The 24,788-nt window shown below is 29.8% G+C and overlaps 1 protein-coding gene across 4 annotated transcripts; it reads right to left on the reverse strand.

The window, feature by feature from the left end:
• Positions 1-1,513: 1,513 nt before the first annotated feature.
• LOC148304444 (uncharacterized) lies at positions 1,514-24,036 on the reverse strand. 4 transcript variants are annotated; one of them, XM_088268292.1, is made up of 6 exons: positions 23,851-24,014; positions 19,244-19,421; positions 18,140-18,237; positions 5,144-5,278; positions 3,870-4,238; positions 1,528-2,846 (listed from the first exon to the last, which is right to left on the reverse strand). In XM_088268292.1, the coding sequence occupies exons 1-6, from the start codon at positions 23,860-23,862 to the stop codon at positions 2,397-2,399; spliced, it is 1,242 nt and encodes a 413-aa protein (XP_088124418.1). In that variant the 5' UTR covers positions 23,863-24,014; the 3' UTR covers positions 1,528-2,396. The 4 variants fall into 4 exon arrangements, with proteins under 4 accessions (XP_088124420.1, XP_088124418.1, XP_088124417.1 ...); XM_088268291.1 differs by having other exon boundaries at positions 19,235-19,421; XM_088268294.1 differs by lacking the exon at positions 5,144-5,278 and having other exon boundaries at positions 1,514-2,846; positions 19,235-19,421; positions 23,851-24,036.
• Between the last annotated feature and the right edge of the window lie 752 nt (positions 24,037-24,788).

The following is a 24,788-nucleotide window of genomic DNA, read 5'->3' on the forward strand; positions in this document are numbered from 1 at the left end:
ATGTAAGATAACCACTGCGTTTTGGAAGTTGTTATTAATATATGTACATTAAAGTAATTGTTTTCCTTTTATTTGTTGTATGCATATGCATGATGGAAATTTTATTAAGGCGTTGTACTCTATTCACAAACACCTCTGCATTTCGATTTGCTCCATATATTATACTCCATTCACAAACAAACTCGCATTATGGTATGGTGGGGTAGGAAGGGGTTGTCACTGATTTATATCCTGCGGTCGAATCCCGATAGGAGCACCAATCTTCGATAGTAATTTATTATTGTTTCCGCGATGTGTTTACAAAACTTTGTACGCTTGAGCTGTTCGGACAAGCTTTTTACTCGTTACTAAACAATGGTTACCACGTTATCCATCGAAATAAAATTAAATAAATATATTTCGAAAGAAATACTGCCCTTTTGGAAGATTTCATAGCGGATTTTAGATGAATAATATAGGAGAAATTTAAGTTATCGAGATGCTGTTAAATATGGATTAAAAACATTTTTTATTGGACTTAAATGATTACACATGCAGAAGTTTAAAACTTTTAAAGGCAATATTTTTTAAGGATTTAAACGTTATTTTTATTGAACGTATGATTGTTACTAGAATTTAGTTTTGTATTAACATTTGAACAAATACTTTTATTCGTTTGATATTTTAACTATCATGTACAATGTTTTTCCTCTTTTCCTGCGACCAAACATTCAGTAGACATTGCAACCATACATTTAGTTTACATTTATAGACAGAGTAGTATGGCGTTCTATACTCTTTACCCAGCCCTGCGGAGATATGGCGTGATGGTTAGTTAGTTAGTAATGTTTGTTAAAATCGTATATACAAATATTTAAAGCAGGAAAAACATTTTTTGGTGCTCAATATCTGAATAAAAGTAAAATAAGAAGGAATATAATATAACATCCTTGAAATATCACCTGTAATCGTTATCCAGTGACATTACCGTTTAAATGAGTTTCAGGATAATATCGGGTGATAATAGCCTTTGCTAACGGCCGTAATAACCTTTTAAGCGTTCGTTATATTCCGTTAGGGTATTACGGATGAAGAGTAAAACCTGAGAAGGAATTGAAAATTTCGTTATAACGGTTCGCTATGCACAATTTTCCGTTTGTTTTTCATTTATCCAGAAGCCATACCACTCCGAAACATCCCCAAAGGATGTACGATTTGATAATATAACGAACGTGTCTCATAATAGGAGAGGGAAATCCATTTTAAATTGGAACGAGTAAAGAGAGTTTTTTCCATTGTTTCATTGAAAGCTTTGAATTGAACTTCGGATAATTTATTTTTATGTTTCACTCATTAAAACCTCAATGGGTTCGCGAAGAAAAAATATCCTTCTAATGATACTACATAAATATTAATGTCCTCTTTTCAAGGTTCCTTAAAATTAATTTCGAGATCCTTTGTAAGGAAGCCGAAAACACAAAAACATGAAATTTTATATTGTTAACAGAGTAAGGATGAAATAAAAAATCCAGTATTTTTAGAGGATTTTAATATAAACACTATTTTACAGAAACCTTAGGGACTACAATTGTTTCGGAATATGTAGATGGTACAATTTGGTAAGTGGAATGATTTAATTTGTATGGCATCTATTGGCTTAAAGCTATACTAACGACTAAATAATATAATATGATGAATGATCTCGTATGAGGGATGATTTTATACAATATTCTACAGTTTTTTGGCAATGTATTAGAGTTCCATATTGAATTTCTATAAGGAAAATATTCGATGTTTTTTATATTACAATATAATCATTTAGTTTAGAATATTTTGTACCTACAATAAAAGAAAAACCATTTTTACGGACTACAAAACGCACTTTTTTCTTCATAAAAAAGCGTCTAAAATTCAGGTGTGAAATTTTATATTTAAATGCCTAGTTTTTTTTTTTAAATTCCCGCCTGCCTTAAAAATGGCCATTTATTCGACGCCACTGGAAATCTATTTATATGTGGCAACACTGTTGAGATGGGAATCGTACAGTAAAAAATGTATTCCAACACACTACATTATACGTGCATTTGTATGAAGTACCTACACAAAAACACACCACAATTGTGTAATGTGAATTTTTCCTAAGCGAATGTCCTCCCATACCGACAAGAATTCTAGGAGACTCCAAAAATTCGAGGAATTTTAAAGGTCAGTTCGTTTTTAAAACATAAGATTATTTTAAATCTGGTATTGCAATCTTATAATAAAAATGGTGAAAATGCTATAAAAAAATACTTAATAATTATGCTGTGATTTATAGTCCGTAAAATACGGTAAGTAATTTACATAAAATGAAAATATTTAAAAATAATAATATTCAACATTGAACAGTAAAGTACATCGCCTTGCTGCAAAAATAACTAATGAGCATACGTCGAATAAGCGTTCGCGTTACTCTGGGCAGCCTTTCCGAAATACTGAACTGTAGCCTGCGGCTGAGAATAGGCCACTTTGCCTGCGGAGTACACCTGCGGTTGAGTTTGGTAAACCTGCTGCTGAGGTTGGTAAACCTGCGGCTGAGCCTGATAGTATTGCTGGTGCTGTTGGTACGCCTGCGGCTGAGCCTGGTAGTATTGCTGGTGCTGCTGATAGACTTGAGGCTGGGCGTGGTAGAGCTGCTGGGGCTGGGCGTGGTAGACCTGGGGCTGCACCAGCACCTGTTGCTGGTTGTGAGAGTACAGGTGAGCCTGGGGCACGTAGGCTTGCTGGTAGTGCTGGGACTGCTGATATTGCTGCAGAGGGAATACTTGAGGAGTCACCACCTGCTTGGCGAGGACGGACGACTGGACGGGAACTGCGGCGGCAGCAACCTGGAATATGGAATACTTACAGAGCTTGTGACTTGGCAAAAGCTGGTTATGTGATAACATTACACATATGCAACATTCTCCATTCTACCCATGATTCACAACCACACAACTTAAAATTCGGGAACTCCTAGATATATTGATCAATCTCATGACTTAGTACATTTGAGTTCACAACAGTCATCCGTGTTGTATTGAGAAAAAAAAACATTTAGAAGAGACCATTTATTTGTATGCATGATCTGAATACCAGATTATTTGAGCCTCCCCTGGGAATCGCACCTGGGATCTCCAGAATGGTAGCCGAGCGTGCTTACCATTACACTACGGAGGCGGACTACATCTCTATAAAAAAATTAAACCCAATAATGAGCAGAATGATTGACGTTTCACAAATGTTTAAAGTGATCAATAGATCCAGCCAAATTTCAGTTCGTAATTCTTATAAAACTCAATCTTCTTTCATGTAAAAATGATAGATGCTCCCCCTCAAGTCAAGACACCTAAACTACGAGTATATCAAACATTTACCGGATGCTACAATACTTTCCTTGTCATTCATCGTTCACTTTCTGTGTAAAACCACTTAAAAAAACACAAAGTGTACGATGAATCATAAGGAGAGTGTTATATTACCATACCACAAAGGCAATGCTTTTAATATACAAAAAAAGATGTATGTTTTAAATGTTACATCTAATAAATAAACACAGATTTTTTGAGTCCACTAAGTTGTATTTTATTGTTTAAAAAAAACATATAAAACATTCATGACATTCGTTTGAAAATGTCATAACTAGGCGAAACAATTGCCACAAAATTGAATTTTATGTGTTTTTTAACAATAAAATACATTTTTTCATTGATTGATTCGTCAGTCACTTTGTGGTAAAATCTATCCATTTTTAATTTATATTATAGTTAGTAAATACCACTGTTTCTTAAAGTCTATTAAAATGATGCGGTTTGATTTAACATTTAATAAATTAATTAAAATGGAGTTCTATAAATAAAAAAAATATTTACCTGATGTGCCAGAACTGGACCCTGGGCGTACGCGACTTTAGCGATAACCGGAGAATATCCCACAGAAGCTTGGGGTTGCTGATAGGCCAATTGAGGCAGATGCTGTTGCTGGTATATTTGGCCTTGGTGGTACACTTGAGGCTGGACGTAAGACGCTTGGCCTTGGGCGTGCAGCAGCTGCTGCGGGTACTGGCTCACTTGCAGGTAGTTGGCCTGAGGCTGGGCGTACACTTGGGGATAGGCGGCGTATTGCTGTTGCAAGATCTGAGGCTGGTAAACTTGCTGTTGAGGGAAGATCTGGTGCTTGGAGTAGGCGAGGTGGGAGGCGATCGGAGCGGACACGGCGTACGTAGGCGCGTTGTAGTTCAGCTAAAATTATAATACAAGTAGTAAGGATCAAGTAGTAAGGATCTTCTTATTCTCCTTCCTGCTAAATCTTTTATTTTGTCCATTCCCTTTTTTTTAATCTCTGAATGTTTTTTAATAGTTTTATAACATAAATGTGGAATTATTTAATTGGTTTTAATTTAACGTAACTATTTTTGTTTATGTAATGTAATGTTTATTATTATTAATGTAACTATTGTTATTTTTTTTATTTATATGTTAAGCTGTACAATTCCCGAACAAATGAAATAAATAAAATAAAATAAAATAAATCATGTTGAGTTCAAAATTACAAACGTCAAATGCATCGTTAAATCTGAGAAAAATAGATACTGCTTTATAATTGGTATTTGGGTTAGTTATCTTTATAAATTAAAATGTGTTTCTTTTGTTCAAAATCAAATATCTCCCTAAGTTATTCACCGATTGCTTTAAAAAAAATCTAAATAGCTTATTACCTAACTACCACGCCGCTTCATTTGACGCACTTAATCATGTCAAGTTTTCTTCGGTCTTTCTACATTTTTCCCATAATAACAATCACCTCGTAAGTTTGTTTAACCGTTTTTTCTGTCTAAACCACCTTATTTCACTTTTGGTAATTTTCTCAATAATGCTTATCATTGCATTTTGTCTAATTTTGCCATTTGAACATCTTTTGTACATTTGTATGACTGCATTCAGTCTACTTTCATCCTTCTTTCGCGAACACCATATTTTACTTTCATACATTGGGGTTGTAGTATACGAATTTATATTGTATTAAAAAAAACGATAATTTTAGTGCAAATTTAAATGTAGAGAGTAAAAACCATTGGTTTAATTTACTACTAAATGTCTTAAGATTATGAAAACATTGAATTGGCATATTTATTAAGTGCATTTACCTTAGCAAGGGGTTGCAATACTTGTTGCTGCTGCTGATACACGTGGCTAGGGATTATACCATGGTATACAGGAGTCTGCCCAGTTAAAACAGCATCAGAAATCTTACTTAGATTTGGTGATGGTTTGGCGTATATCTGAAACGATTTGATTTTATGAAAATCATCAATAAACTTCACAAAATATCGTACGTTTATCTACATCTGTATTAGTAACGAAAAGCTTTATATTTTAACGAGTTTCATGTCTAAGTTTTACATATTTTTTAAAGATAAGGCATTAATTTTGTGGAAAAACAAGATGATTGAAATTCAAAAATTAAACATACGTTTGAGAATACCTTTAGGTTTATAAACATAAACAAGTTTCGAGAACTATTGATGTTCTCAACAACATGTGAAAATACAAACTAAAACCACAGCGTGTATTATAAGTGGAGAAAACCCAGATTTGCCACCATTTATTTGGACATTCTCAAAATATTATGAAAATAATTAAAAAATCAATCTGCCTTTAAAAAAGTAATTTTTTTAATAAACAGATTTTTTAGAATGGCTCAAGATGTACTACTATTACTACTACTACCATCACGCCGTTATCCCACAGGGTAGGCAGAGAGGATGGAACGCCGCACTCTTCAGTCCTGACAGACACTCCTCACTTCCTTCACATTCATACATCTAGTCATACATGCCCTCCGATTGCGCAGACTTTTGACGCTACCAGATTTTAGGATCTGATTGATCTGATCGTGCAAAGTCTTTTTCAACCACGTTCTTCGCTCACGTTTGCCACGTATACATTCTTAGTCATTACCTCGTTATCCAATCGCTTCATTGCCTTAATCATAAGCCGCTTGTGCACTACACGGAATTTTACCGTCCAGCAGTCCGGTTTTGAAAAATAAAAGCGACTACGACAGTTTAGCGTGATCGAATTTACGCGCAACGTGTTCACGCACCGATCAAGAACACTTATCCGAAGAAAGATGTACAAAAGCACAAGCCAATCCAAGCCAATCATCGTTTTATCATGCTAACTGAAGTGCCGGACGGTTAAATTCCGTGTAATGCACAAACGCCCATACTCTCGTTTTTCATTATTTTTATGTATATTAAATAATATTTAACATTCTTTTGTATTTCACATTATTTGAACTGTTTTTATGTTTTGGAATTTTATCCGAATCAGAGAAAGTCCTTCAAAGGAAAAAAGTAAACAGCGTTCTATAATAATATTCACATTGCATTCTTCCTGCATAACTCACCGGCTAAATTTAACACGAAAATGTATCCCGTTGTGTAAAAAATTGAGAATAAATTCGCATTCTACGTTTACGGTTTCAGCGCCGAAATGTTTTTGTTAAAATCGTAAAATGTTGAATTTAAGCAACCTCGAATGCAAAATATACGTGTTTTGTGGATTTAGGAATTTTGCCCATTGGCAGAAGCTTCTGGCAAACAGATCGACATGGTAAAATACAGATTTGTATAAGGATTTAAAAAAAACTTGAATCTGTTATCTAAAAGAAGGTTTTGTTTATTAAAACATCTATTAATTAAAGTGTTAATAAGTTTTCAATGTAAAAAAATTAAATATGTAACTTTTTAGTGGAACGATATTTTTAAAATCATATTCGCTTACAATATATAAACGTTTTAAGATTATTTGAAGATGAATGGTTTTGTTCGATAAAAATATAAAATAATTGCAGGTATAAGTGATTTATTTTTCTCACAATATTTTTGTTTGATAAAATTTATGTATTTTAAATCAAATAGCATCTTAAATGTCTTTATTTGTTATAAAACTGTGTTCGAATGATTTTATTATAATTTATAATAATAATAAAAAGAAGCACAGCAAAATAATACTATAATATTTACAATTAATACATATAATTTAAAATAATCGATCATTAACTACTCACGAATTTAGATTTGATTGAAATCAATTCGTGAATTAATTGAATCATTTATTTAATACTGTATCTATAATTGACTTTATGGCGGAATGACTTTTCAAAAACCTGTGATCGTTAAGTTAAATTTGTAAAGGGGTTTGAATGGTATAACACAAAGTAAACGACGGATGATAAGGAGAGTATTATATTACATACCTAAAAGATAACATTGCATTTAAAATATAAAATAAATATATTCGGTAGTCTTTCTTTATGTTTATATCTATCCATTTTAATATGTTTATATTACTTGGTAAATGCCACTATTATCATTATATAATATAACGCGTGTTTCGATGCATTCAGCATCATTATCATATGGTGCATCGAAATACGTGTCACAATATACTTTGATAATCAGTGGTATTTTCCAAGTATATATATTTTAAAAAGTACATAATTTATGGTATCGATAAATTTAGAATATTAACAAACGATCGTTATAAATTAGACAATCGATCACTTTCTTTTCGTAGGCGTAAAGTATTGTAAGTATCTGAACACATTAACATATCTCGATAACTAATTGTATCAGATAACAGTAATAAAATCATATCGTTTAGTCGATTGTCGATGACATAGGTGGGTACATCATTACGAGCGTTGTAGATACTAGTATGTTGCTTAAACGAGGTCCCATTCATTATGCGCAAGTTTAAAAACCGGTTGTTTTATGTGGTTAGGTAGTAACAGTTACAGGAAGAAATGCTCTCATAAATACAGTCCACACATGTGTTTATAACTTTCATAAGAGTCATTAAAATTTGTACGATAATTTTACCACTGTTACGTATCATTGATATGCTTGATTTTTTTTTTTCAAATTTTCTTATTGTAACATCCTCTGATGTAATTTTTAAATTTGATACTAAATTATACCCAACAGGAAGTGATTGGCATTAATAAGTAATAATGGTTTGCGCGACTGGCTATTATACTAGAATGATTATATTGTACTACAGTGAATTCCCTTTTATACGATTTCAAAATAACAGGGTTTGATAAAAAGAGCATTCATATAACACTGAGTAACAATTATTTGGAATTTTCTAATATTTTTCCAATCCAAGATACGATTAGCACACCATATATATGTATATATATATATATATATATATATATATATATATATATATATATATATATATATATATATATATATATATATATATATATATATATATATATATATATATATATATATATATATATATATATATATATATATATATATATATATATATATATATATATATATATATATATATATATATATATATATATATATATATATATATATATATATATATATATATATAAATATATAAAACGTATTTATAGTAATATTTATATCACTTATACCCAGAGGCATGCATTATGTCTAGGCATAAAAGCAGTGCCTACCCTGGATTACTCGCGTTCCATATAGAAACACAACTAGTGCCTACTATGCCTTATCCTTACCCAACCCTTCTGCCTACACTGATTCAAAACTCTTTCTTTGCATGCCACTGCTTATACCCATACTTAGTATTTTTAAATACATTTCCTTAAAAATTCAATCCAGTATTTGTGTTAAAAAACGAAGGATAAATTCGAAATAATTTATGGATTTTATTGGATGGGATTGGAGATTTCATTGGATTTTTTTTAATCCCTTATTATTTTATAAACAGGTACACCAAAATAGTATTGTTTTTTTTTTTGAAGTATTGAATGACATAGTTCTTCAGTTTAAAAAATTTATAAATATCCTAAGTTAAATTTAATTTTTCACTTACAGTTTTTTCCATGTCAACTTAAGAAAACAACCATATAATTTTTTGACAAAATCAGACTGTTGGAATTTCCGTCGGTAACCGCAGAACCCGGTCACTGGTCAAATAAAATAATTATGGAATTAATCTTTATAGTTGTTGTTTTATTATATATCCTATGTATTTAGAAATTACGTTTACCATTTATTATTTTCACATGAGTTAAAGATTGCGTGTATGTAATAACCTCACATACGGATGTCGTTAATTAAGTGATTGCTTAGGAAATATTCAAGTTATTTCTTCGTTACTGGACAGCTACGAAATCCCACATTTAAAGAAACTGAGATAATATCGATATTTATCTTATAATTTTCATATTATTAACAATATTTACTTCATATTTATTTTACCTCTCATTTATTTATATTCCTGTTTATTTTATTTTATTTTATTTATGTTCATACTTATTTTACTTTCGATTTATATTTAGTTTGCCAACATAACAACTAGAGGTAAAATAACTGTAGATTCACTGTAGTAAAATGATTCATCACCCCAAACATCACCAAACAAACATTAAACATCACCCCAGTCTAATGATGTCTGTAACGACGAAACCCGGTCGCTGGTCAAATAAAAATAAAGTGGAAAAGCTTAAAATATTGGTTTTAATCTAATAATATATTAAAAATGCAATTCCATCACGAAGTGTCAGTGGATAATATAAATGTATTAAAATGATTCAGTTAAATTATGACAAGTACATCTGTACTGAAAGGTAAAAATCATATGTTTATGAAGCAACTGTTAAAAAACGAGTTAAGTATGCAATTTATTTTCAAATTCAGATATTTTTTTGTACATGTTCAAACCGCTTTTATTAATTTATGAAAAACAAATCATTTCAAAACTAAAATATTTCGCGGGTTACTCAATCTTTTAAAAATTTTATAGGATGATAACTCGCTACACATACATATTGAAATAAATTATAAAATTTGTGGGATTAATACACACATCTCAATAATGACACATCGCTTACTCCTTTCAAGAACGTCATAAATCAAAAATCGTCAATTTTAGGTTGTGTATGTTTTCGGAATGCCCAGAAAATGTAGTATATCCCAGCAAAAAAGGTATATTTTTAACTTAATATTTATTCGCTATAGGGCAAAAAGTGTTGCTTTTGCATTTTGAAGAAAAGGTATTGTTTAATTATTCTTTTAAATATACTGAATATTTTATAAATAGAGACAAAACCTTCAGGTTTTACCTGAAAAGATCGGTTGCACAGTAAAAAGTTCAATAAGTGGCTTAGTATTTATTTTTAAAACATTGTTTTATATTTTTAAACTTTAAAAACGTTCTCCTGAATAGTCAAGTTTATTGATTTATGACATTCTTGAAAAGAGTGAGCGACATATGACCGTTTGAAACGAAAGTTTTGTTTGTTTAAGTAGTTGACATTTAAAAGTAGTTGACATTTTAAAGTCAAGACTATAGTCCAAGTGTGACCTGTTGATGGAATGGTAATCCTTAAACCAGTAGTCTTAAGTAGTGTTTTTAAGTGGTATTACACAATGTGAACAACAAGGAGAATGTGTAAGTAGTTGTCTTCTTTCCTGATCAAATTGATAATAATAAAAAAAAATAAGAAAATTATCCGTGAAAAAAAATGCCGGAACGCCGTTCCATCGTGTTATGTTATGTATAAACACACACAATGAAACTTCAAAATTATTACATATGGGATTATTTTGAATCACGTTCGTCTAAGATCATATTTCGACAAGCCATATGAGCTGTTAATGAATTATTTGGTATAATTTTAGTATGTGCTCGATCAATAATAAATAAACATTTAACGTATTACTATTACAGTTTTAAGTATAAAAAGTGGTTTATAAGATTTTGAGTGGGTCCAAATACTTGTTTACAAATCTGGATTATCTCCGATTATGATGAGACGTAAAAAAAGAATATGAAAAATAACTCTTAAGAGTTATTTTTCATATTATTTTTTGACATCTCATCAAAGATGAAGAATAATGAAAATGATATTTTCTGGCGTTTGTCACGTATGTGATTATAATCCAGGATTTGGACCTCACATACTAATAAAAGAGTTTTTGCTCAATAAAAAGCTTATTTTTATCTTACCAATAGATCTAGTGAAGTTCTAGTGATTCAAGAAGAATGTTTCAAAATTAGTTCATATATAGAACTTTCAATAATTTGAGTAGTGTGGTTGTCAATAATGGGTAGAATTTGTGAATGTTACACGTGTGTAAAGTGATTACTTAAACCAACCTATGACGGTCGTCAGCCCCGTAAATGCCCAGACTTCCATATTCTTCTTCATCTTTGATGAGATATCAAAAAATTATATGAAAAATAAAGTGGGTTTAAATACGTGCAGGATCACATGGCAAATTACGCAAGTCAGGGTCAATAAACAAAGACGCTGTTTAAAATTCAAGAGCAGTTTCACTTTCGGCAATTACTTACTTTCTTTGACGAGCTCGCAGTCGGGAATGTGAAAGGGGACTAAGAAATAAATTCGATTTAAATAATTGAACTTTACCCACACATCGTGTGTTGATTAATTCGTTATACGTCGATTTAATCGGGTTTTATTTCCGCGGACAATATCAATTAAGTAGTTAGCTTTTTAAACCGTAGAGATCAATAAAAATAACCGGTGTGTACATGTGTAACGTTCAAACAGTTTAGTATTATCCAATTAAATACCATAATGACCTTTCTAGAGATTTTAATAGATTTATAATTGAGGTTTATTAGAATTATGTAAAATAATATTTCGTAGGTTTATAAGGTTTAAAATTAAAAAACCATAATAAAAAACACGTAATTATTCTTATTTCATTTTTATTCAAATGAAGAAGACCCAAAAATATCATATTTTTATTTTAATGTAAATATTGTTATAAATGTATAATTATTCAATAAAAATTATTATTATTTTATCTTATAATATTTATTAACAAATATCAAACCTAAATAAAATCTAAAGTCATACTATTTATTATATGGAAGCGAAGACGCAGTGTTATCTTAATCGTTACTTTCGTGATCACTCCAGCACTTAAGGGACCAGCCCAGTGTAATTATTAAATAAATATTAGAGTGTAAAACCACAAATATTTATTTTCACTCCCCCCTGGGAATTGAACCCGGGACCTCCAATACGGTAGCTAAACACGCTAACTATTACACCACGGAGGCGGACACATAAATTATAAAACAGTCTAATCAGTTTTAAAGCTTTTTTTACGTAAATTAGTGGGCGTTCTTTAAGTCCCTAGAGGTAGTATTTTTTCTACGAAAACGTATCTAAACTTATTTGCGATCATTAATATAATGGCAACGTAACGCAAATAATGACATCATCTAAATAAATAATCAAGATAGATGTCTCGTGAGATAAAAATATTACTTTCGTTTACATCCGCGCGCACCTGCTAACTCCATTATTTGGAGAATGTCCCGAATCTAACGATGCCCGACGCAATTAAATGTGAGCGATATCTGATAGCGTTGGAAGAAAAGTCAGTTGAAGGTAGTGCCGAAAAAAAAACGACAAAAGCTGTAACAGAGAAAGTAGTGGCAATCAATGTATTGATCTTTAAAAATAAAAACAAAAGCGAAGAATTGAGGAAATAATCATTTATTAAGCACGATGATCTAAGAGGATTTTTTTATACCACCAAACATTTAGCTCTGGGAATACCGTATTTTACAAACTTTAAGTTTTTAATTTATTTTATTTTAAACGTGTCTCAACTTGATAAGCAACATCTTTTTTTAAAGAGATATACTTGTGTTCTTATTATTTACACAAATATTTCAATTTCATACTATTTGTGTGAGTCTAAGCAACTCATTATTAGAAATAGGTATCAAATTGTGGTAGAGTGGATTCAAACCGAGAAACTCTAACTTAAGAGTCCGCGGCACTAACCACGGGACCACAACCCGACACTTCTTCTTTATATGAAAAGTCTGAGCAACCCAGGGTTTACGACCTAGCATTTGCTGGCTTAAGCGATCAGTTTATACACTTATGTAAAGTTCACCATACTGCCCATTATTGCAATAATTTTTAAAATCTGTATATATGCGATGCTTTCGGAACCTTCCACATGTGGGTAGAATTTTCGATTATAAGATAAAAATATTTTCTATGAAGAAATATAAATATTCTATCTGATATATAAAAAATACAAATGACGGTTTTTTTTTTTCATAATTTATGTATAGATTTAAGAGATGAAAAAAAAACAAAAGTAGATACTAGTAGATTAGGCGAAAAACTGACAAAATTTGCGTTTTTTAACATTTTATATTTGAATTCCCCTTGGTAAATACCACATTTTTTAAATCTATTAAGACACGTGTTTCAACGCATTAATCATCATTTTCAAACGCCGCATATACATAAAAATCAACCGGAAATAGGTGTCATATCAAAACACGTGTCACAATAGATTTTAAGAACAAGTGGTATGTACCAAGGCAAATTTAAATAAAAAAATTAAATGGATATGTAGTACTAAAAAGTAACTGCAGAATCGATAAATGAAATTAAATTACTATTGTTTGGCGCTTAATCCTCTCTGCTTACCCCTGCGGGGAAGAGGCATGACGGTTAGTTAGTTTAGACAAGACATTAAATATGATCATAACCATATGTTGTCATCGGCTCAGATTACAACTACAGAAAGTGGTTGCGTCACAATGCTTAAAATTAGCCGTCAAACATGATTCAAGAATACAAGCAATATTGAACCGAAATTGAAACAAGAGAAATAATTCTTTATTTTTAACGGTATCAACGTAAAAAATAAAAAAATAAAACAAACATCAAATCCCATTCACTTCCCGCGCATTTGAAAAGAGAAATTGGACTATTTTTTAATTTTGAAAACAGGACTTCCCGCAGAGGAGCCTCGGGCGATTTGCTTTATACTCCATTCACAGCAAATGTCCAATACGTGCACCGTGTATCAGAAAAATTAACATTCCTCCGCAAGGCAGATTTGAAATATTCGGATTTTTGTGCCTAGCCATTTTATTTGGTGGTATTGCAATAATATGCATAAAATTAATGCATTGTTGTATAAACGTTGAGAATTGAATCGATATATCAAAGCAGTCATATAAGTTATGGAGCATTTTTGTACCTACCCAATTTTTTGGCGCTATTGCAATAATATGCATAAAATTAATGTATTGTTGTATAAACGTTTAGAACTGAATTGATATATCAAAGCAGTCAAATGAGTTATTGAGCATTTTCGCACCTACCCACTTTTTTAATAGCATCGTAAAAATATGCATTAAATTAATGTTTTATTGTATAACCATTGAGAATTGAATTAATACATCAAGCGACAAATAAGTTCAGTTGGGAATATGTTAAACTAGGAATTTATAGGGCGTTAAATATGTTATTGGCTGGTTCAAATGATCATTTTAGACTAACTAATTAACAATAATAATTTGAACTAACTTATTAACTATCTATCAGCTTTTCCGCAGGGGTAGGCAGAGAAAATAGAACGCCAAACTAATTTGTTTTTGAAAACAATATTCGCCTCTTTCACATTCATGCATCTCCTCATACATACCCTTCGTTTATTTTTACTCCTGACCTGACCACTTTCAAGTATTAGGAATACTTGATAATGTCAAGTATTTCTTGGTCTTCCTCTGCTTCTATTTATAACGACAAAATTTCTTTTACTGTTCTTTCTCCACTCATTCGATTCACATACCCAAACCATCTCAACAAACCTTTCTTAATTTTATCAATAATGCTTCTCACCCACTTATACATTGGGTAACATTCATCAATCTATTTTAGCCTATGCACCATCAACCAATGGTGCATGAGGCACTTCATATGGTTTAAACACTATACCAGTGATTAAAGCATATGATTCGTGTTTATATATTTTTGAAAGCCATAATAATTTAATCCTATTAAACGTTGTATTCTTACAACTTTTTTAGCATTGTGTTTTTAATATCATGTGATTTGATTGCACGTTTTAAATAAACAGTGTATAGTTCTGAGAGCCTTAAGGCTAAACCACGTGGTGGGATTTCCCGCCATTTACACTACCTTAGCGCACTTCACCTCCTTCCAAATTCTAATATGGCTCAATTTTACTGGGGGTATTTGAAATGAAATGAATCAACCCTAGAAGTGAAATATAAAACATTTTTCCGTAAATATTATATGTCAATGTGTGAGCTCTAAATTCATGAAAAGAAAAATCACATTTTTATGAATTAAAATGTATTAAATTGATAATGATTCATAATGATGTAAAATTGATAATGATTCATAATGATTTCATCCGCCTCTGTAGTGTAATGGTCAGCACGCTCGACTACCGTTCTGGAGGTCCCGGGTTCGAGTCCCAAGTGGGGTAAAATAAATATAAGTGATTTTTTCAATGTAATATTTGTTCAATATTACCCTGGACTGGTACCTGAAGCGGAGGGCTGATCACCTTTCCTTCTTGTGTAAACGATCAAGATAACACTGCGTTTATATGACGCAGTGCCCTATGCACCATTGGGGTGCGGATAAGAGTTTTATTATTTATTAATGATGTAAAAAGAGAGTGAATGCTGGGAACAGAGTAAATAGTGTTCTAAATTCAGTTGCAGCAAATAAAACCACATGAGCAAAAACTAAACTGGCAGTACACAATAAAGTCCTAAGAAACTGTCCATTTTTATTTGAGTTTTACTTAGTAAATACTACTCTTTACTTTTAAAAATCTATTGTAACAAATGTTTTGATGCATTTTACATCATACGGCGTTTGAAAATGATACGGAATGCATAGAAATACGTGTCGTAGTATTTACTAAATAAAACTTAAACTAAAAATTTCATTTTCTTTTTAATCCATATAAGGGTGCTAAAATGTTATATCGATAATGTAAGCATTATTATACTATAGTACACGTTGTATTTTGCATGTTAAAGGTAACTTTTCCCGGGTTTTACTTTCTTATATTATTATACCCTTGAATACGCAAAATAGTCACACTTGACATTACGAAATAACGCAAACGTTGCCCATATAATTTTGAGTCGCAAAAAGCAAAATAAGATCTTATGATAATGTTTTTCCTCGAGGGCTGGAGCCTTTATACGGGCGTTATTTTTATAAGTCGTAAAAATCGAACGGTTATCAAATGACCGGTTGTATATTACGCAGGCACTTTATTAGTGACGTGATTGATTCTGGTGACGTGTTTTACGTCATTTTTTTATGATGATTGTAAGGCGAATTATGGTTCCTACTCGCAGTGAGTGGCGGGCGAGTCGTAAATTTCTCATTCGGTGACAGGCACATGCCTTTGTGAGAAATATTTTACAAGTTTTCTCGTAAATTTTCCTAACGATTTAATTCACTTTTTAGGGAGAAATTACATCTCGGATAAGAAGGCTAATTTTGGAATCGAGGTCCCAAAAAGTGAGGTGCCTTTAAATATATTAAAGATTGAAATAAAATCGATAACCGGGCTTCATGGAGGCTTAACTGCATTCCTAGCGTCTCTGGTTCGAATCCTGCATCTAGCATCTGCATCTAATCAAATTGGTTTTAACCATAAATAACTAAGCAACATAAGTAGGTGCTTAGTTCAATCATATGTTTTTTTTTTATTTGACATTAAGTTTGTGGAATAACATATTGATTTAAATATAAAAATAAAACACTAGCACAAGACTAGTTTTTTTAATTTTTATTAATGTTAAGACGACTAGTTTTGAGAACTATTGATTTTCTAATCGACAAGTGATAATTTAAACTAAATTCTGCCCATCGCATATGAAATATAAAAAAAAATCGTGCATTTAAAATTGAAAATACAAATTACTTATTATTTTTTCACCTGTCTTTGCAAACATGTTGATTTTCATTTGTATTTCTCGAAACTAGTCGTTTTTGTATTTATAAATTCAAAAAGTGGTCTTAAACGAGTGTTTTATTTGTATATTTAATTATATTATCAAAATATGATGGTGATAAATTGATTGAAAAATATTAACAATGGGAATAAATTTAAAAGATTTAAGATGAATGATGACAAAAGTTTTATTTAAAATATTTTCCAAACTGAAGATTTTTTTATCATTTCACCATCCTCTTGAATAAGATGAGACAGTTGACAAACCATAAAGATTTCTTGGCGTGAATTTCTTTCAAGTCGCACTTAGGTTCTCTCGTTAGAACAGGCTTGACAAATTGCGAGTGCCTTTGAAATAATGAACGTCTTATAAAAACGACTGATGACTTTTATTAAAGAAAAATTGTCAGAAAAAATTTAATACAAAAATATAGTTTTTTCTAATAGATTTATTTATCCGCCTCCGCCTCCGTAGCGGTTAGTGCGTTTGTCTACCTTGCATGACTTAATTGCTTCTCAGGAGACCATAAATAAATAACACCAATTTAAAGACGGAATGTTTCCTAAAATTATCCTGGAAATTCATTTTACCTTCAATAAATTATTCCTGAATTGAACACTTTTCATAACTATACAGTACTTTGTGCACCATTGGCTGTGATTAGATTTCATAGAATGTAGATGCGTTCTAATGTATAATGGCAAAAATCATTTCTACACATATTGAAAAAAAAATTCATAAATTTAGAATTTTTTTCCAAAAAGGAATTATTTTCATAAAAATTTAGTTCAAAAGTTTAGTTCAAATGAATAATGGTGAATATGACACAGTGTTTAAAGTGATCATTTACACCAGCCAATGACCCAAACACCCAAACAAATACCCAAACATATACACTCTTCCCCGCCTTTGTTAAAATATCGATTAAAAATCTTGAAATAACTATTTTAGTTAATAATAATTATAATGTTATACATACACACACGCCTACACACACGGTGTTTCGCGCTATTTCCATTTTCCAAAAAATCTATTTTTCATTTTAAAAACAAAGGGTAAATTATTTTTTTAAAATTGTATCATTTAAATGACAGAGATAATTTCAAAGATTGTACTCAAATACCGATCTATACAGATCTTTTTTAATGCTATTTTTAAATTCCACACCCCTTAAATTAACTAACGTTCTTGATTTTATTTCACGTTTGAAGGATCAACGTAACTGTTACGTGAATATGATGTAAATTTAATACCGTAAGTGATAATACATTATGAATATAGTGAGTAGTGAAGATAATGTATCAGATAATTGATCTTACCTGAGATGGGGATGCTGTAGCCACAATCTGCTTTTGAGGAGCATAAACAATCCCAGGAGATGATGTTCCTAATGGAATAACGGTAGGTCCATGAGATACTGTTAACAGGAAGGAAAATAATAGGTTAAAACGCATGATTAGATATTTAAATCAGGAAAATAAAACATTAAAACACATTACAGCAGTCAACAAGTTCACTGCGTTAACAATAATGAGATTCTGACAAAATAATTTTTTCATAATTCTAAAGATATAAAAAAAGCATGAAATTAATTATTGAAGGAACAAGTACACACTGTTTTCTTTGTGTGTAGCATTTACGTGTGGTTAAAGTTGATACTTGCTTTGACACGTGCGAGCATAAACATAAGTCTTCGAATAAGGAATAATTTGCTAAGTCATGTGTCTAATGTCAAAAAAAATTAAAAAATAGCACTTGAGTGGAGATAATCCAAATTTGTGAAGAAATATTTGCAACATTTTGAGTGTGTCCAAATACTTCTTCACAAATGGATTATCTCCAATTAAAGAAGATATTTTTTCACAATATTTTCGACATCTCATCAAAGATGAAGAAGAATATGGAAGTCTTTACACACGTGTAACATTCACCAATTCTACCCATTATTGACAAACACACTACTCAAATTCTTGGATGTTCTATATATATGAACCAATTTTGTAACATTGTTCTTGAATTACTAGAACTTCACCAGAGACATCTAATGGTGAAATGCAAAGAAGCCTTTTATTGATCAGAAACTCTTTTATTAGTATGTGAGGTCCATCCTGGATTATAATCACATATATAAGAAACGCCGGAAAATATCATTTTCATTTTATTATTTTAGCTTATCATTTGATCGCTTAAACCGTCATCCCCGTAAATGCCCAGACTTCCATATTCTTCTTCATCTTTGATGAGCTGTCAAAAAATAACAAGTATTTGGACACACTCAACATTTTGTATATACAAATAACTTGTAAGTGGACGAAGCCAGATTTGCGAACAAAGATAGGTCACTTTTTTTTCCTAGCTTAAAAAAAATATATTACGCTATCTTAAGAATACAAAATGTTGGTTTTCGTTCTAACAATAATTACCAGCTGCCAGATGCGGGGAGGGGGTAATATAAGCGGAATTAGAAGCCTGAATCTCTACGGCTCCTCTCTTATCTGTCTTCTTATCAACAACTTTATTGTTATTGTTGTTTTTCGCATCCTCTTTTACTTCTTTTCCAGAGCAAAGCACCACGCAGCCGATGACCAAAAGTGACAAAATCTGGAACAATGTAGAAGAAATATTAAGATATATTTAATCCAAAGCCAGAAACAATGCTAAAGATAGGTTGGGTTATTTAAATGTTGAAAAACAAATAAGAAAAAAATTACGACATTTTGAGTATGTCCAAATACTTGTTCACAAATCTGGATTATCTCCAACTATAGGAGTAATTTATTTAAGTATTTGGACATACTCAAAATGATGTAAATAAATTGAACGGTCAAATTATAAGCTAAAACAAAAAAATGTATGATTTTTTCTAGCGTTTTTCATGTGTGTGATTATAATCTTGGATTCGGACCTCACATACTAATATAAGAGTTAGGTTTTTACTTTATCTAAAAAACATCATTAAACTTATTGCAGTATTATTCGTATTGTGTACGATATCTTATATCCACATTATGTATACATATATTATCTTTCTTCAAACATGTACGTTGCTCGTTAAAGGATAGCGGAATACTTTCTATTGCTTTTGTTGTCAGATTGAAAAGTTGCTCCGCTTCTATAGATGTCATAAATTAGCAAGCGTCTACAATAAAGCAGATTCGCTAAAATTGTATTTCAAAAACTTTTTCAATACTCATTATAACAAAAAGATTTTTTATAGCTTACTTCAGCGGTATCTTTATTGTAGTTATCAAAAATGTATGTATTGGATCATACTCGTAAAAATAATGATCAAAATAAAGAACTCCAAAAAAATACAAAAGTGTTGTACGACAAAATGCGCCATTAATTTAAAATTTCGAATTCTGAAACCAAAGGGGTCAAAAATCTGTATTTTTAAATGCTTATAAGAAATCAAAAGCATAAACTTTATCAAGGTTTTTTTTTGGCATCTCAATAAATAAGTCTGGGTTTTTACGTGACTTACTACTTTTTTAAAAAAAAAATCTTGGTGTCATATATTTTTTTAATTAAAATAATTTTGGATCTTACAAAATAAATTATCGTTTGTATTTTAGAAAAAAAAAAGTAAATGCTAGTTAGCCAAACATGATACAACCAAAACAAAAAGATGAAAAAAGTACATTACGCATAATACGTGTAATGTACTTAAAGTCATGATATAGCTTAACGTATTGATTTGATGTTTTGGCAAAAAATACGAAATAATCGAATTTTTCTGGAAATTTATTTAGATACAGAAAAAAATTTTGTTCTTAGCCAGTTCAAATGTCCTAAAATACAAAAGTTCTTCTTTTTTTATGATTTCGTTTATTTTGTTTTGAATTTTCAAATACATATAAAGTATGTAAAAAAATGTTGTATTTTAATGTAGTTTATGTTTGTAAAATATAAAAAAAAAAATCCAGCATTTAAATTTTTTATGTTTCGTATAATTTTATAAAATGTTAAATACAAGTACACTCGACGATTTTTCGCCTTATTCACGCATTAAATTTTGACCAAAGCCGTTTTTGTCAGCTATGTATGGATAAAACGGAGTTTACTTTTCTTTTATATACTTAATGTAAATTCAAGTAGTATTTAATTCTTAAATAAATATATAAATTACTTTGATGTGTGAAACACCCTTTCGTATGTTTTGTACATACATCCAAAATACTTCCTTTGTGTTAAAGTGATTAAGTCACGTTCATAGGTCTCATACACGAGGTTACCAAAATAATAGTACTAAATATGTATGAACCGTACATATTATTATACTCCTAACTAGTGTTAAAACCTCAAGATAGTTGTTATCTTACCTTATTTATTTATTTGGTATCTACTTTGTGGAATAACATGACTCAAATATAAAAATAATACACTTGTATAAGACCAATTTTGAGTTTATTAATGTAAACACGACTAGTTTCGAGAATTTTGGATGTTCTATCCACAGGTGAAAATAGTAATAAACAAAAAAATATATATGTACACTCATAAAGAGTCTTATAAGAGCGTTTTATTTTTATATTTAAAAATCTTTAAATAGTAATACTTATTAAAACTCTCGTATTTTCGATGAAAATTTGAAACAAATGACAAAAGGAAAACGTGCCAACAGTTTGTAAGTTCTCGAAATTCAATTTTTTATTTAATGTTATACAAAATGTTCACCATAATTATTTCAAGTAATCTTTTAAAGCTAAGGAATGTTGGCACCAAGAAAATTATTTTCAAATATTTTTTTTTATACACAATGTAACAAATGGTATATAGTAAATTGTTTTTGAGGTTTATCCATTTGGACATAAAAAAAACGTTGTACTAAATTGTATAAGAAAAGTTTTCAGTGATTTTTATACCTTACAAACTTAAAAGTTATGGCATCTTAAACAAGCTGTCCATCTAAACTCGTTACTGAAGTTCTCTATAACGTAACGTTTAAAAATAATAATGTTATCGAAAAATAAGCAAATTTTAAAATTGAAAAATAATTTTCTCATTAAAACATCCCTTATAATATTGGATATATATATTAAAATTAAAAGTGATAGAAATATTACCGTTTGAACTAATTTCATATTTTGTGACTCGTCTTTAGCATAACTGTACCCCGGTACATGTTTAATCGTAAAGTCGTTAACACATCAAAAAATAATCAAAACCACATTTGAAAGTTCTAACACAACCATCACTTTTAATAATCTTTCAATATAATTCATATCAAAACTGAAGGTTAAGGATCAAAAGAAAAAGTGCTTCAAATTTTTGGTTACAAAATATTCCTTAAAATGTAATTACTTCTTTACTTATTTAATGACGAAATTATAAACTTATGGTTCCGAAATTGCTTAAGTGTGCTTTTGAAAGTTTGTAATTACAAGCTCTTCATATATTTTACCTCAATCTGGCTCTGGTTTGAAACTTTAAATAAGTCATTCTTATTATTCTCTACTAACCACAAAAACGTTTTTTAATACTTATAATTTTCCAGATAAATGAAAATATTTTTGTACGTCAATTCTAGGCAACTTTTAATTTAAAATACTTTTACAAAAATGTGAAGAACAACATTTTTTTTTGATTTGGCATTAACTGTGTGAAGTAACAAAACGCTTTGAATATACCATAAAAATAAAATACTTGTATTAAATCACTTTTGAGTTTATAATTGTAAACACGACTATTTTGAGAAGTATAAATGTTCTCATCAACGGGTGATAATATGTACAAACTCTTTTTGAATATTCATATTTTCACCTGTTGATCAGAAGATCACTAGTGATTGAAACTAGCCGTGCTTATATTAATAAACTCAACAAAATGCTCTTATAGAATTGTTTTTATTTCAAGAAAAATAATAGTCAATTTTCATGATAATGTTTCTCCTCGTAACGCGGTTCTGTACTTCAGCGCATTCGCATTATATCTCACAGAAGGTCTGGATAAACGGTTTACTGGAAGCGAACAGTAAGCTTATTATTGAGTCTAAATAAACCCTTGATATCAGTAACGCATGTTCATTGTAAAAAAATATTATAATTTATACAGCTTTGAATTTTTTTTTGACACATTTCACTAAAATGTTTCAAAACCTTATTGAAAAGGCTTAGAAACAAAAAAAAGTTTGGTGATGATCTTTATTGTGTAGAACAACATGTATGTAGTAGATACATGAAGAAAATGTAAACCCTTAATGATAGATTTCTTAGTTTTATCACTAAAACTAGTGTTGATCCTTTGTAAAAAAATCCGAATATGTATCAAAAATTGTATCAAATATCATTAAATGTTTATAATAAATACTGTAATTTTAATATTTTATTCACAAAAATTGGATATTTAGAATACAATCCTCGCGACCGACAAAAACCTTTTTTTTAAATAAAAAATTATGATTTTTTATTTTTATTTTTTCAAAATATTTTTTTTTGAATTTTATTTATTTTTATGCATACACGTATGATTTAATACAATTGATACAGTTCTATCAAATGTTTACAGCTAGGAGTAGCATCAGGGGCGTACTTGTGTTTTTCTAAAAATAGATTTTTATTTTAAAAAAACAAAATAAAGAGATTTAAAATTCTGTAGATTTTTTTACAGTAAAATACTTTGTGAAAAAAAAATAAAAATAAGAATTTCAATATAAATTTATAATAAAATATGCATTTTGACAATGCTTTTATAAAGCGAAACCGCAAACCCTTTTTTTTCTTCGTAGAATGAGAAAATTTGTTTTGTTTTTTTTTTAATTATATATGTGTATTTTTTTATGAATTTACGCTAACATGCGTGAAAGTTGTCAATAAAATAGTGTTTCTTTAATTTACAACTGTAAAATTAATTTATTTAAAAAAAGTTAAAAGTGTACTTAAAATATATACAACGTACAAAAAAAGGTTAAAATTTTATGTTTCTTTTACAATTATCAAATGCTTATATAATTTAGTAAAATAACAGATATTTGATCAAATAATATTTGAGTAGGGTTAAAATAAAGTTAGATATAAAATATAAATTTTACCGAAAGCTTCATTTTGCAGATATCCACGAGACGCACAGTTTCACGAAAGTTCACTCGCTAATTTAGCACCGCTGAAACGCAACACTCAACTTACTTTGATATACTAGCCGGAGTTGTAAAATTACCATTCAACAGGTTAATAACCGAGTCAACTTAACCTGAACGAGATCAGAGCAGAGAGTGAAGACCGGGTTTGGTCCATCGGCGCTTATATACCCTCTTACCATCCTTATCACGAGAGCAGAAAAATGGACCGCGGCATGGTGACGCTTACCATTCTATAGGTGAGTTACTATTCTCACAGATAGTTCCAGGATTTGATTTTTATATACGAAAATCCCAAATCTTTGTCATTGTCCCTTAACTTGAGCTCAAGTCATTTTGTGACGTTTTAATGTACTATATATATTTAAAAAAATATATAAAACATGATATTGGGTGCATTGCATTTCACACAATAATACCATACTTACTGCGAACCTCTGATTTAAGCCATTCTTAATATTTTTTTGAATTTAAACATAACATTATCTCTTTCTCGCATCCAATACAAATGAACTTTTTGATTCTGTCTTAATAAAAAAAAAAAGTTTTTGTAAATATTTATATTTCTAAAGTTTTATTACAAAAAATATCAGTTTCTTAGTATAATAATTCTAAAATTCAACATGTACATATAAAGAAAACCAACGGTAATATTTAGATGGATTATGAAATATATTTATAAATATTTATATGTATGAGTATATATATATATATATATATATATATATATATATATATATATATATATATATATATATATATATATATATATATATATATATATATATATATATATATATATATATATATATATATATATATATATATATATATATATATATATATATATATATATATATATATATATATATATATATATATATATATATATA

The sequence above is a fragment of the Brachycentrus maculatus genome, unplaced genomic scaffold (genome assembly GCF_059751285.1).
Source record: "Brachycentrus maculatus isolate JH-2025_06_01 unplaced genomic scaffold, ASM5975128v1 h1tg000316l, whole genome shotgun sequence".
In the NCBI taxonomy this organism is placed as follows: Eukaryota; Metazoa; Arthropoda; class Insecta; order Trichoptera; family Brachycentridae; genus Brachycentrus; species Brachycentrus maculatus.